Source organism: Entelurus aequoreus, linkage group LG01 (genome assembly GCF_033978785.1).
Source record: "Entelurus aequoreus isolate RoL-2023_Sb linkage group LG01, RoL_Eaeq_v1.1, whole genome shotgun sequence".
Classification (NCBI taxonomy): Eukaryota; Metazoa; Chordata; class Actinopteri; order Syngnathiformes; family Syngnathidae; genus Entelurus; species Entelurus aequoreus.
The window spans coordinates 77368376-77384523 of NC_084731.1; the positions used below are offsets into that span (position 1 = coordinate 77368376).

The following is a 16148-nucleotide window of genomic DNA, read 5'->3' on the forward strand; positions in this document are numbered from 1 at the left end:
TTATACCGCTTGTCCCTTTCGGGATCGCGGGGGGTGCTGGAGCCTATCTCAGCTTCAATTCTAAATCAATTCATAATTTGTTTTTTCTATTTTATCAATAAAAATTTTAAGAATGAATTGTTTTGATTAAAACAAACTATTATTATTATTAGAAAAGCTCCAAAAAATTGATTCACATCCAAATCACGATTTTCATTTGTTTCAATTTTAAATCAATTCATAAGTTTTGAGAATCCATGCTTTTATTTTTTTTAATTTTTCAAACAATTTTATTTCAAGAATCAGCTTTTACATTAAAAACATTAAACAAAAATTATTGATATTATGTGTGCACCCAAAAAAATATTCACACAAATCGCGATTTTTGTTTATTACAATTTTAAATCAGTTAATAATTTTTGAGAATCCATGTTTTTTTTCCCCAAAAGTAATTTTTCAAACAAACATTTTAGTTCAAGAATCAATTTTAGATTGAAAACATTAAACAACAATTATTGATAATATTAGGGGTGCACCAAAAAAAGGATTCACATCCAAATCACAATTTTCATTTGTTTCAATTTTAAATCAATTCATAGGTTTTCAGAATCCATGTTTTGTTTTCTCCCCAAAGTAATTTTTAAAACAAACATTTTATTTAAAAAATAAATTTTTAGATGAAAAACTATAAAAACTATTATTAACGTTATGGGTACGCCAAAAAATTGATTCAAATCCAAATCACGATTTTTGTTTATTTCAATTCTAAATCAATTCATAAATTTTAAAAACAATTTTTATTTTTTTATTATTATTGTAATTACTGATACTGTTGCCTTTGCTTATTTTGGGGTTTTCTTCCTTTAGTCTTGTATAGGTCTTCTCAATTGCTTGGTAAATGTCTATCTTAAGTATTTTAAAGCCGGGATTGGGTTGGAGTTGCTCTATTTTCTGTTATTAGCTTGATTAAACACCTCTAGTGTACAGTCGTCCCTCGCCACGTCCCGCTTGAAATATTGCGGTTTCAAGACATCGCAGATTTTTTTGGGATATTTTAAGAGTTTTAGTTCACAGCATTATTCTACGATTTTTGGTCCTAAATTAAGCATTTTCAAGCATACAAATGTCTAAATGAACTAAAAATCTCAATACTGTAGTAGTGTTGGCCAATAGATGAGACCAAACCACTTAGTAGTATCATGGCCACTGATTGGCTCATCCTCCAAGCAGCATTACTACATTGGATCAAAAGAGTAACAGTGACTAAAGGGTGACCGTTTTTTTATGAAAATATTAACTTTCTACTTTGTTGAAATTATTTTATCGCGGTCATGTTCGGGACCCATTAATAAACAAGGGATGGCTGCATTTTTGAACATGCTAATAAGTAGGAGTCAACCTGGTGTGTTGGTATTACCTGCTTCACCTACGCTGTGGTCTGTGGGTAAAGATCTTCTGCCGGCCTTCCTTCCGTGACCGCTACGCCAAACCCCCATTGGACCCTGAGGGGGGTGGAGGCGGAGTCACAACATGGCCCACGTCCTCTCCAACATCAATAAACGAGAGCAAAAGAAACGCAACGGAGGAAATGTCTGACCTGATGTTTCGTCACCAGGTGCGCCGCATGGAGCAGCGGAGGTCTGATGGCGTGTTTGTACTGCAGCGGCTGACCTAATAGTGAGTAATGGGCTTCACCTAAATGCACACAACAACAACACGTCCCAGGATGAACCAAAGTTACAATATTCACCTTCAAATAAGAAGATATTAGCTAACATACAGCGACCGTTTAAGCAATACAAAAATATCTACGAGGGGGGGTCCCATTAAAACTTTTTCAGTTACGATACTGGACGCATGAGTATTAGCCGATACAGATACTAATCAGTTATGATATTGCATAAATCAAACATGCTTTTATTTTGTAATGTAGAAAGTTAGAAAAGGTGTGATTAAGTGAAATGAGTCAAATAGAGAAAAAAACGTACATTAAATCGAAGTGGAGTGGTATTCCTTTTTTTTTTTGGCCAAACCTCGAGCCACAATAATTAAAAAAAAAAAATTAGGCACATGATGCAGTAAGTGGAATGATGTGGACACATTTGTTACTGGATACTTTATAATATTGCTTTGGAGACTTTGCATGTGTAAATAATATGCAAGTATAGATATTTGATACTTATTTATATTGACAAATGTGTTTAGAATAGAATAGAATAGAAAGTACTTAATTGACCCCTGGGGGAAATGCAGCACCACAGTTCGCTCACAAACAATAAACACATGTGAATAATATAAATACAGTCTATTATACAGCATTATTCACATGTGAATAATATAAATACAGTCTATTATACAGCATTATTCACATGTGAATAATATAAATACAGTCTATTATACATTTAAGTACAGTCAAAAAGGAACATATGCATTATACAGTCTGATGGCTGTCGGTATGAAGGAATTCCTTTTTAGATTGCAATATTGTTCAATTATTATTACGTATGTCCTTGGGTGCTATTGTGTGCTTAGCCGTTGTGTAGTTGCTCGCTCCTTGTAGCCTATAGCCTAGCATGTTTACCTTTTGTAAATGACTGAAATAGAAGAAATGTTGCGCTTATCGGAGGACATTTAGATGTTAACAGGCTGTCTAATTTTGCACAAGTAAATTTCACATAAAAGCCGATACTTTTGTTTTTTGTGGATATCGGATCAATTTCAATATAAGATCGCACACCACTATTACCCACAATTATTCAACACTATTGTAAATGACAACAAACTCACTTTCAAAATGTGCCTGTTTCTAATATTGTTTTTTTCCAACGACACATTCCTGTGTGCAACTGTTATTGCACAATATGTCAAAGACATTTGTCCTGAAAGTAACAAGTATTTTCCCGTGTCAGACGTGCCCACAAGGAGTCAACCTGGGCCGGGTATCAAACCTACGGCATCTGCACGAAAGCCAGCAATGTGTATGTGAAATGACACAGCACAACATGGTTGTTCATTTATGACGTACTAGAGGGGCATTGTTTACTCAACTTAAGAGAGTACCTGGCGTTTAGTAGGTGCAAAGGTCTTTTTTTATATTTAAAATAATTTTATGTGACATACTTATTAATTTTCCCGCACAAATAATAATTAGAATGATATAACAATTAGGGCTGTCAAATGGTTATTAAAAAAATAAAAAATCAGAATAACCCCACATTTGGATTAAACATGATCAGATTAATCACACATTGGTATTAATTGTGAATAATAATATTTCTGTAAATGTTTTTCTCCAAATTATACTTTATTGGAAAGATATAACAATTAGTGCTGTCAAGTGATATTTTTTTTTATAAATCAGATTACCCACACATTTAGATTGATCGTGATTATTAATCACAAAAATTATTTCTCGTAACCTTATCCGCAAATATATGATACTTTATCGGAATGATAATTAGTGCTATCAAATGGTACATTTTTTCCAAATCAGATTAATCACCCATTTGGATTAATCGTGATAATAGTCATAATTTATAGTATTTCAGTACATTTTTTTCAACAAATAATTATATTTTATGACAATGATATAACAATTAATGCTGTCAAATTATTATAATTTGTTTTTTTAAACAGATTAATCACATTTGGATTAATCATGATTATTGATCATGACTAATATTTTTGATAACTTTTTCCACAAATAAAAATACTTTTAGAATGATATAACAGTTACTGCTATCAAATGGTAAATTTTTTCCAAATCAGATTAATCACACATTAGGATTAATCGTGATAATAGTCATGATTTATAATATTATAGTAAATGTTAAAATAATAATTACATTTTATTACAATGAAATAACAATTAATGCTGTCGAATGATTATAATTAGTTTTTTTAATCAGATTAATCACATATTTGGATTAATCATGATTATTGATCATGACTAATATTTCTGACTTTTTCCACGAATAAAAATACTTTTAGAATGATATAACAATTACTGCTATCAAATGGTACATTTTTTCCGAATCAGATTAATCACACATTAGGATTAATCGTGATAATAGTCATGATTTATAATATTATAGTAAATGTTAAACTAATAATTACATTTTATTACAATGAAATAACAATTAATGCTGTCGAATGATTATAATTAGTTTTTTTAATCAGATTAATCACATATTTGGATTAATCATGATTATTGATCATGACTAATATTTCTGACTTTTTCCACGAATAAAAATACTTTTGGAATGATATAACAATTACTGCTATCAAATGGTAAATTTTTTCTATGTCAGATTAATCACACATTAGGATCAATTGTAACAATAGTCATGATTTATAATATTTCAGTAAATGTTTTTTTAACAAATGATTATATTTTATTACAATGATATAATAATTAATTCTGTCGAAATATATTTATATTTTTAAATCAGATTACACATTTATAATCACTAATATTTCTGATAACTTTTTCCACAATTAAAAATACTTTTAGAATGATGTAACAATTAGTGCTGCAAAGGGTAAATTGGTTCACAATCATATTAATCTTGATAATTGTGATTAATAATTTTTCAGTTAATTCTTTCGACGAATAATGATACTTTAATAGAATGAAAACAATTAGGGCTGTCAAATAATTTTTTCGACCCAGATCAATCACACATTTGGATTAATCGTGTTTAATCAGTAAATCACTTGCTTACATAATTTAAGCTAAAAAATGACCCCAATATTTGGACACAAATGCAAATTTGTTGTCAAACATTTTTCATTTGCTTGAACCCTGGTAAAAATGATTTGAGATGTATTTTGAAGCAAAATGTATGCATCGACCTGATTGATCACTGACCGTATAAAAATCTGCGCCGCCTTTCAAGTAAACATCCGGGGTTAAGGTAAATGAGCTTTTGCGATTACCGGTAATCTGCGTATATACATAGTTAATGTGATATTTCCAGATTAATCTCATGAATTAATGCGTTATTTTGGCAATTCTAATATTATATGTATTACTGCTATAAATTGTATTGCAGCAATTGTGACTTACTGAGGGGTCGTTTTTTGCATTCAATAAAAACGTCCTCCAGCTGACCCTTTTCTTTCAACTGCAATGTCCAGCTTTACAGATGCCATGTTTGCGCTGCAGGTAAACCGATTGGCATGTCGTCTATCCATTTAGAAAAATACGGTATTTCAAAAAGATAAAGACACAACATACCAATATGCTTTGGTAAATTAACGAACACCTGTTTTTTTCCGCCCACACTGATTAAAAACATTGCAGAAGAGTCAAGTTTGGATCGGGAGCGCGTGTCTGACCTTGTCCACTGTGGCAGAAGGCTGCAGGAAGCTGCAGGTGGTGCTGGTGGGCCATGACGGGGATGGACGGGATGCCCGTTGGGAGGCCTTTGACGTTGGGCGACTGGCCCGGCGAGGGTGTGAGTGTCGGGGACGAGGACAGGCTGCTCTACACACAACACGTCCGTAGTGCGGCCAAGGACGACCAGGAGAAAACACAAACACTTTCATTCAAAAACACTTTTTTTTCTCCCCCTTTTTTTCATTTTGCAGTCTGACTTTCATGCTGCGCTGCCATCAACACGCTAATGTACCGTTTTATGTCCTCTCCCATACTTGGATAATCCGCTAAATGCTTTCAAAATAGCTTCTTAACTTTATAAAACACATTATATTGTTTTGTGTGCAAGGTCTGGGTATTTGCGGAAATATTTATTGTTTTGGGGGTGTTGCAAAGTCATCTTATCAGCACCACATAGCATTTTCTTTATTGTATTTACCGCAACCCCCAAATTTTCCCAGGTTTTCGTACGGACAATTATTACGTGTAACAAACGAGTCAGTTTGCTTATCATTTAGTGCAGAATTTACCGCGTTGGGACATTATAAGCATATTTTATGATGAGGCATTCAAGTGCGTAACTGAGTGTTAGGGTGACTTTAAAAGTACTGAATTTGGAACCCATTTCTGGTCTCTCTGCTTTTCTAAACTCTTTTATTTTGAGTTTGAGTTTATTTCGAACATGCAAGCATACAACATGATACATCACAATTTCCAGTTTCTCTTTTCAACATGTTCGAAAAGGAGTAGGAAGAAGCAGAGCTTATTCAATCCTACCCCTTTTCTATACATAACAGTTGCTAAAACTTTTTGTTCACTTCCTGTTCACTTTGTAGTTCAGGTTCTTCATCACGTACACAGCTACTCCTCCTCCATTTTTGTTGGTTCTGTTGATTTAGTTTAGTTCATATCCTTCCAGATCAAAATCTATTCCTTTTTTATCATCAATCCATGTTTCTGTGACAGCAATCACCTTGAAGGGTTCGTTGATGTGTTCCAAAAAGTTCTTAATGTTGTTGTAGTTTGCATACAAGCTTCTGCTATTAAAATGAATAATTGACAATTTGTTATCACATTTAATGTTGCTATTATATTGATCATCTGTATAGTCAGTGCCTCTTATGTCATAACGGCAGTTACTTCTTTAGCGACTTGCGGCACTTTTAACTAGTTTTTTTCAACAATTTCGTACCTTGCGCCGTTCAGAGATCAATTTGAGGTGTCAGCCTGTCAACTTATATCACTCTGCGACGTCTGAATCACTTTAAAACAGCTGTAAACTCGCCGTAGCTTTTGGTTGCATCAAGGCCATTCGAGGGAGTCAAATCGTAGATTAAGATGTTTTCCTTCGAGCAGTCAAAACAATGGTCCGTGCTGGCTCTCTCAGCTAGGCTAACGGCTCTTCCAACTCGCCTTATTTCAGCGTATCCGTGCCTCTCAACTGACCAAAATCAGATCGAAGATGCAGGGTGACTCTCCTGTGGCTGTGATCGCAAATCATCGCAAATCAGTGGTCAAAATCTTCAGACTTAACAAAAACTCCGGTAGCAGAAGCAGAGCCTTTTTCTTTGCGTCATCTCTCATTGAAGGAGGAGGAGCTATTCTTTGGCACTTTTTAAGTTCCTACATAGACTATATAGTATTTTATCAGTTTTTTTAATTGATTCCATTTTATCTGTTTTTTTTGTACTTTATGGGGGTTTTTAACCACATTTTTATGTCTCCATTTTATTTTGATCTTTTAGTTCTACAAATAAAGTTGAATTGAATTTTTTTAATTTGTTGACTTCGACTGGAAAATATTTCAATATAAGGCCAAGAAAGGTCATGAGTGTCATCACTTTGATAACGAAGGTGAGAAACACAAGAAAAAAAAACGGACGACCAAAAGAGAGAGTTTTCAATAAAAGGTTAAAGTGATGTTTTCTGCATTTTAAACTAAATGTATTATCTCTACCAGGGGTTTGTCTGTTCTTTGTTAACAACATAAAAAGTTATGAGCGGATTTGTACGAAACTTTCAGGAAATGTCTGAAATGGCATAATCGTAGCATTACTTTGCTCAGTGCTTTATGGTGTCTTGGGGTTTTTCCCATACAGCATAGGCCTCGTCCCAAATGCAGGGTTTGATGGCCCCTTCACATTTTTTGCAAAATTTGATTTTTTTTTTTTACGTATTTGTTTCACTTTACCCCCCCAAAAATCATGCGACTTCAATGTATGTCTAATGTGAATAGAATGCATCGGTGAAGATGCGCAGTCCTGGTGCATTTATGACCATTTTAAGGACTCACCATTTATTATTTCACGTAGAAAATCAACTTAAAGCGCTAATGTGGTTTGTTGAGCACTTGTTGTCATGTTTGTAGTAAGGAGCATGTGGGTGAGGAGGCAGAGCAGTGGAATATTCACACAAATCCTCCTATACTAACACATTAAAAGGGTCATATGAATTTTTCCCTACATTAAAAACACTTCCTTGTGGTCTACATAACATGTAAAGGTGGTTCTTTGGTCAAAATGTTGCATAGATTATGTTTCTGTATCTTAAAAGCCACTTTCTGACCGTCTCTTCAGGATGTGCCCTTTTGTGGGCGGTCTTATTTATGTGCTTCCACTTTCACAGCGTCTTCTCCACGTCATCTTTGTTGTGCCAGTAGTTTTTAGCGACTCCATTGCAAGTATACTGACGGATATAATTTAGAACTGTACGCGACTTTGTATTAGAAATGGTAACTGCGAAGGATGACTGCCCCACAACAAGAGGATAGAGAAAAAATATTATTATTATTGGCCACACATTTTCGGGACTTATGTGGATCCCAAATACACAACAACAGAAAAAAAATAAGTAAAAAATTTGGCTTTGCATTACAAGTCAAAACGCCATATTTTATGTCTCTTAATAGTTGCCTGCCATTTTGGGGTCCACACACACACACACACACACACACACACACACACACACACACACACACACACACACACACACACACACACACACACACACACACACACACACACACACACACACACACACACACACACACACACACACACACACACGTATGTTGAAGCACAGTACGTCTGACTAGGGCAGCGCCGTAATGCTCTGACAATACATCAAGTATTGCGGCTTTGTAGTTAACCAAAGTCATAATAAACATTTTGACAGATTTTGTGTAATGTTCTATATTCTCAATGAAACATCAAAGTTTTGGTGTTGCTTGCTCACGTCATATTTTGAACAGGCCTTAACTTGCAGTCCACAAATGTTTTTCATGTGTGACTGCCATATAGTGTTCACACTTAATACACCATGTACCAAATAAAATTGCTTCGAAGTCGGTAAGCACAACCAGAATTAATACGTACATTAGGCGCACCGCGTTATAAGGCACACTGTCCATTTTTGAGCAAATGGAAGGATTTCAAGTGCGCCTTATAGTCTGAAAAATACGGTAATTTTTAAAAACAGACTGTTTTCTGCTCCTTCGTCGATAATTTAGATTTGCAGCAGTCTGTTTTGGTGTTTGTCAACTTTCGATGATATAGGTCTAGGTCAGGGGTTGGCAACCTTTACCACTCAAAGAGCCATTTGAACAAATTTCACAAATTAAAAAAAAAAATGGGAGCCACAAAACTCTGTTGAAAATTTACAATGATATAACACTGCATACAAAGCTTTTTTTGCTATGTTTTAACCAGGGGTCTCAGACACACGCCCCGGCCCACACCTTAATATGAAATTTAATGACAGTGCGTATGCAGCCCTAACTCTTCCGGTCTACATTATACACCCCTGCTACCACCAAACCCCGCCTACCTCAACCGACGCACGGAGGGAGGGGGGTATTGATGTGTGGGGGGGTTTGGTGGTAGCTAGGGCTGCATGGGATTCTGGGTATTTGTTGTGTTGTGTTTATGTTGTGTTACGGTGCGGAGGTTCTCCAGGAAATGTGTTTGTCATTCTTTTTTTGGTGTGGGTTCACAGTGTGGCGCATAATTGTAACGTAACTGTGTTAAAAAAAAAATTATACGGACACCGTCAGTGTAAGCTGTGTGGCTGTTGAGCAAGTATGCCTTGCTGTCTTCAACGTGTGCAAGTATAAGCTTCCTACAACATGTGGCCCAGCTGGCACGCCGATGGTGCTGGCTATTGAGGACAATAAATGCAGTGCCATTAGAGCACACCCTTAATTTAGATGTTAGGGTGAAAAATTGGAGAATATTTGCCCCGGGAGATATCTAGGAGAGGCACTGAGATCCGTAAGTCTCCTGGGAAAATCGGGAGGTTCGGCAGGTATGCAGCTGAGCCGCATCAGAGTGGTCAAAGAGCCGCATGTGGCTCCGGAGCCGCGGGTTGCCGACCCTTGGTCTAGTGTAGCACCCCTACTGTAGGATAGCAGGTTAGTACAACAATTAAGATTACTAGGTTCTTGGCTGTATAATTGAGAGACTCGCAATGAGACGTTACGTACTTAGTGGACCACAGAACAACTGCTGGCAAATTTATTGCACAATAATAAACAATAACACATGAACAGTGTGCTTTTTAAATTGTAAATACCCCCCAAAAATAAATAAAAATAGAGCTCTGTTGCAAAAATTCAAAAGTAGCAAAATAAAAGAAATGTCCTTTTTAAATTGTCCTTTCAAAAAGTAAATTTCTACCCGGGTAGTAATGAATTGAACACTGTCTATATTCCTTGGTTGGGAATCCTTAGTTCTATTGTAATCCGTTATTCCATACTGATTCGGTTCGATACTCGCGACTCTGATGGTGGATCAGTTCAGTTATAGGTCACTGCAGAGTGTGGAGACCGATGCAGCTGGCCACACCACATCCAAACGCTCCCTCTCCGCAGACTCTCACTCACTGGGACTGGCTCGCCATCATAACTCAAGTCCAGTTTGGAACCAGACTTCAGGATCATACAAAAAACCAATTGAAGTTCTCAGCAGGCACAAAACACAGCAATTCAGCTCCCACTGGAACCAGGCTATCTTATGCTGCTTTTCCAACACTCGGTTTGAGAAGTGACAAGTATTTTAACTTAAAAACCTTGTCTTTGTAACAACGATATGACTCGTGCCTTCACTCTTTGACGTCCAGTGAAGGAATGTCTGGAATGAGAAAGGTGCATGCGACCTCTCTGGCCAACATGTGAATAACGTGCTGCGTGCATGTATCATTAATTTAACCCTGTAGTGACCACATGACTTTGACACATCAAGTTTAACATTTTTTTAAGTGACCAAAGTGACTTTGGCACACCATAGATTAGAAATGAATAATAGGAGAATATATTAGTGACACTATATTTCCATATGGGTTACACTAGGTATAGGGTATAGGTCAGGGGTCGGCAACCCGCGGCTCCGGAGCCGCATGCGGCTCCTTGACCACTCTGATGCGGCTCAGCTACATACATGCCGACCCCCCCGATTTTCCCAGGAGATTTATGGATCTCAGTGTCTCTCATAGATTACTCCCAGGGAAAAAATAATCCTATTTACACTCTAATTACTAAATAAAGGACATGCCCTAATTGCACTGCAGTAATTGTCCTCTATAGCATTTACATACAGCGCCAGTCCAGCCACATGTTGTTATTACTTGCACACGCAGGAGACAGCAAAGCATACTTACTCATCAGCCACACAGCTTACACTGACGGTAGCCGTATCAAACAACTTTAACATTGTTACGTTACAAATATGCGCCACACTGTGAACCCACACCAAAAAAGAATGAAAAACACATTTCTGGAGAACATCCCACCGTAACACAACATAAACACAACACAACCATTACCCAGAATCCCATGCAGCCCTAACTCTTCCGGTCTACATTATACACCCCCGAAAAATGAGAGGGTTGGCAAGTATGACGCTATCAAGTGCCATTCATTCAAAACTCGCGGGCTGCACTAACATCAAATTTCCACATTAAAGTGCGTGCCGGTGCGTGTGTCGGAGACCCCTGGGTAACATAGCACAAAGCATTTAAGCTCTGTATGCGGTGTTTTTCATTTTAAATTTAAAATTTTTTTTTGTGGCTCCCATTACTTTCTTTAATTTGTGAAACTTGCCAAAATGGCTCTTTGAGTGGTAAAGGTTGCCGACCCCTGGTATAGGTGAAGGTCGGATGAACGCGACCAGAACATTCAGACTGTTGTCACAGCGCATACATATCCGACTTATATCTAATGGGGGTGTGTATCATTGGGCACCTAACGATTCGATCTGATTTCTGGGATAATGATTGGATTTAGAAACAATTCAACGCAATTCTTGCAATGTGTTCAATGTGTTATTTGGTATAAAAACAGGTTTGTGCATGGTAAAAAAACTTGCGTAACATGTAAGCTAGAGATGTCTGATAATATCGGCCCGCCGATATTATCGGCCGATAAATGTTTTAAAATGTAATATCGGAAATTATCGGTATCATTTTTTTTTATCGGTATCGTTTTTAAAAAAAAAAAAATTTTTTTTATTAAATCAACATAAAAAACCATTCACACAAAAGGGTTGTTTCTTTCTGTTATTAATATTCTGGTTCCTACATTATATATATATATATATATATATATATAATATATATATATATATATCAATACAGTTTGCAAGGGATACAGTCCGTAAGCACACATGATTGTGCGTGCTGCTGGTCCACTAATAGTAACTAACCTTTAACAGTTAATTGTACTCATTTTCATTAATTACTAGTTTCCATGTAACTGTTTTTATATTGTTTTACTTTCTTCTTTATTCAAGAAAATGTTTTTAAAATATTTATCTTTATTTTTTTTAAAAAGGACCTTATCTTCACCATACCTGGTTGTCCAAATTAGGCATAATAATGTGTTAATTCCACGACTGTATATATCGGTGTCGGTTGATATCGGTATCGGTAATTAAAGAGTTGGACAATATCGGTATATTGGATATCGGCAAAAAAACATTATCGGACATCCCTAATGTAAGCAAATATGCCACAGCGTCAATTCCTGTCCTTAAAAATCGGTATTTCGTCCGAATCGAAAGATATATTACATATTGCCTAATATTTGCGCAATATTGACTAGTGATGCACCGAAAATTCAGCTTTGCTCAACAAAACCGGATGTTGTGATACAATATCCACTTCCGGGCTAAGTCTTTCTCCGCGCACACGAGTGACGTAGCTCGCCCAAAGCTGACGAAAAAGTCACATACAGGTCATTTGAGAAGATCGGATTCCAATTGGATTCGTACTACCTTCTGATGTGGCCTGAATCTGATGCCAAAAGATCAGATTTGAAGCACTTTAGATCGTTTAGACTGGCAAATACATCTGATCTCAGGGAATTTTTTCCCATTGAAAATGAATGGGCTATTTTTTTTTTTACCTTCCACAATTTCCACATTTTCCAACCAATTCAAACTATTCCACCTTCAACACATTCCACTCAGCCTGGTAACTGAAGCTAGCATATCTCCAGTTTCCAAAAAATTCCAGGAATTCCCGGGTTTTTTTGTTACTAATGTTTTGACAGTCCACATTTTCCCATTTCAATGTGACCCCAAACTTTTGAACGGTAGTGTACATATATATGTATGTATATACGCATGTGTGTGTGTATATATATGTATGTGTATACGTATGTATGTATGTGTATATATGTATGTGTATACGTATGTATGTATGTGTATACGTATATATGTATGTATGTTTATACGTATGTATGTGTATACGTATGTATGTATGTTTATACGTATGTATGTATATACGTATGTATGTATGCATACGTACGTATGTATGTGTATACGTATGTATGTATGTATGTGTATATATATATATATATATATATATATATATATATATATATATATATATATATATATATATATGTACGTATGTGTATACATATACACATGTATGTGTGTATATATACAGTATGTATGTGTATACATATATATGTACTGTATGTATATACGTATGTATGTATGATACGTATGCGCCTGTTTTATTTCCTTAGTGTGCTCCTGATGCAGTCATGCAGCGCTTGTACCTGCGTGTTGTCAGGAGGCGGCGGGCGTTCCGTCGGTCGGTGGCCGCGCTGGTGCTCCAGGCCCAGGTGTTTGTAGCTGGGCTGCTTCTGCTGGCAGGGGGAGGGGGCCCGGGGCTGCTGGCAGGGGGGCGCTGCTATTTGCAACATCATCATGCCGCTGCCGGGGGGTGGGGGCAACAACCCTGCTGTTCAAAGGAAATAAAAGTCACGATTGTCGTTTTCGTGGATGGTAAGCAGATTCTTCGCACAATGTTAACCATTTTTTATGCGCACGCCCGCATCACACAACCTCATTAATGCACCCAGACTCAAGTGTATTTATTTGCGCAAATGTGTGTTTGCTCAAAAGCTCTTTTCCAGCAGTTGTGTTCACCTACACGCCCCATCCGGAAAAAAACCTGCACTATTAGCTGCGCAGCAATTAGATTTTAAGTGCCTCGATTATAAAAGCACATCCGTAGGGGCTATAATTGAGTTGTTCTCTTTTCCGACTAAATCTTCTGTGATGATCCGGAAGATCCAATTACCTAATTACTTTGTGCTGCTCCAATGTGACTGATGGGACTTAAAGAGGGAGAGAAAATAAAATACAATTAAAACCAAGGAGGCTCCGTCTGCTCTTTGACCGCAAACGCACCAAATATTTGCATCCAGTACTTGAATATATTCTGTTGGCGGGTAAAAACCCCATCCTAAACGTCAATGTTGATTTTCCTAATGAATCTGCTAACAACAGGATGGACAGTGGAGATTTCAGACTTAATCGGTAGATTATTCCCATCCTTGGACGAGCCAATTAAAAGTGTTTACCGGGTATGCTGGAGGTAAGTCTGCATGTGAGCTTCATCTGACCTCATTACTGGGGGGATTGGAGTGATGGCTCCCACCAGCGCTCCTCACCAGCCGCACATAAATAATAAAGGGCTTTAGAAAGGAGGCTCAATAAGCAACATATGGAGGTATTGTTGTTAAAGCTACCTGTCTGATCTATGAGCATCTACCATCAGTGTGTGTGTGTCCTGTTTTTAATGATTAATACATTACTTTAGGTTTTGATGCCAGCATTCTTTATACTACCCCTTTTATTCAAACAGAGAGCTATTCAACTTGGCTCATTTGTGTAATATGCAGACTTTCAGTGCATATATTACGATTTCATTAAAGTCACTGTTATAAAGAATAGCGAGCACTGACATTGAGAGACTATATACAGCGACCAATATTGATAGCAAATTAATTGCATTTATATCAATCCGTAGCTCTTTTCTTCCTTTGACACAATAACGGCACTCAAAGTGCTTTACAATATTTACACATCAAATTGCCCGCAGGGAGCAAAACACGTTCCAGACACGTGAAGAGGTTTCCCCCCGCGGTGACTTTAATGGTGTTTTGTACATGAAAAAAAGGAGTACCTGTGTACTGCTGGCCTTGGTTCTGCTGGGCAACACTGGAGGATGAGTTCTGAGGAAACTGGAGCTGCTCCATCATTGGAGAGGGGAGGAAACTCACAGTGGAACTGTGAAGGAACACATACACACATGCGTATCAGCATCACTGAACTTCGATATTCGCTACGATACGAGAAATCCAGCAGCGTGTTTACTTGCGCAAAACTGGACAGCCAGTTCACATCTAAAAGTCCACCAGTAAGCACACAATGTTGGTCATTTCTTGTATTTTAGTAAAGTTATTTACAAAAAGTAAACATAGTGGGCTAAAGGCTACTGGGAGCTAGCAGCTACACAACAGTTAAGCATACAATAGCACACAAGCTGGACATACATAATCCACTCGTCGAAACAAGAGCCCTAATAACTACGAACTCACAAAAACAAAAAAACTCGATTAACATCTGAACCGTGATTCTTATTCAACACGATTTTAAATAGATTCATAATTTTCACAAATCAATAGAAAATGGATGGATGGAATTGTGCCATTGATTAATGATTTCAAAGCAAACTATCCAATTTGTGCATACTAAAATGTATTATAATCAACTGCAATTGTGCAAAAATGTGGTAATTTTTATATATATATATTTATGTATATACATACACATAAATAAATCTCTATATATCTATCTCTCTATACACACACATACTTGTATGTATCTATATATGTACAGTATATATACATACACGTGTATGTATAAGAATCAATAAAGTACTATATATCTATCTATCTATCTATCTATCTATCTATCTATCTATCTATCTATCTATCTATCAAAACCCCGTTTCCACATGAGTTGGGAAATTGTGTTGGATGTAAATATAAACGGAATACAATGATTTGCAAATCATCTTCAACCCATATTCAGTTGAATATGCTACAAAGACAACATATTTGATGTTCAAACTGAAGGTGGGAAAGGTGGCAATAAATACTGATAAAGTTGAGGAATGCTCATTAAACACTTATTTGGAACATCCCACAGGTGAACAGGCAAATTGGGAACAGGTGGGTGCCATGATTGGGTATAAAAGTAGATTCCATGAAATGCTCAGTCATTCACAAACAAGGATGGGGCGAGGGTCACAGCTTTGTCAACAAATGCGTGAGCAAATTGTTGAACAGTTTAAGAAAAACCTTTCTCAACCAGCTATTGCAAGGAATTTAGGGATTTCACCATCTACGGTCTGTAATATCATCAAAGGGTTCAGAGAATCTGGAGAAATCACTGCACGTAAGCAGCTAAGCCCGTGACCTTCGATCCCTCAGGCT

At 36.7% G+C, this 16148-nt stretch overlaps 1 protein-coding gene across 9 annotated transcripts in view; it reads right to left on the reverse strand.

The window, feature by feature from the left end:
* Positions 1-16148, reverse strand: part of LOC133657484 (R3H domain-containing protein 1-like) — a 96329-nt gene that overhangs the window by 1687 nt on the left and 78494 nt on the right. For 7 of the 9 annotated variants that reach the window (XM_062058873.1, XM_062058881.1, XM_062058915.1 and 4 more), the window contains 5 exons: positions 14834-14937; positions 13419-13603; positions 5320-5467; positions 1577-1674; positions 1397-1481 (listed from right to left, as the gene is read on the reverse strand). In XM_062058873.1, coding sequence (XP_061914857.1) covers positions 1397-1481; positions 1577-1674; positions 5320-5467; positions 13419-13603; positions 14834-14937 — 620 coding nt within the window. Of the gene's footprint in view, positions 1-1396; positions 1482-1576; positions 1675-5319; positions 5468-13418; positions 13604-14833; positions 14938-16148 lie in introns of those variants that run through there. The other 2 variants (XM_062058890.1, XR_009827276.1) reach the window with 2 other exon arrangements.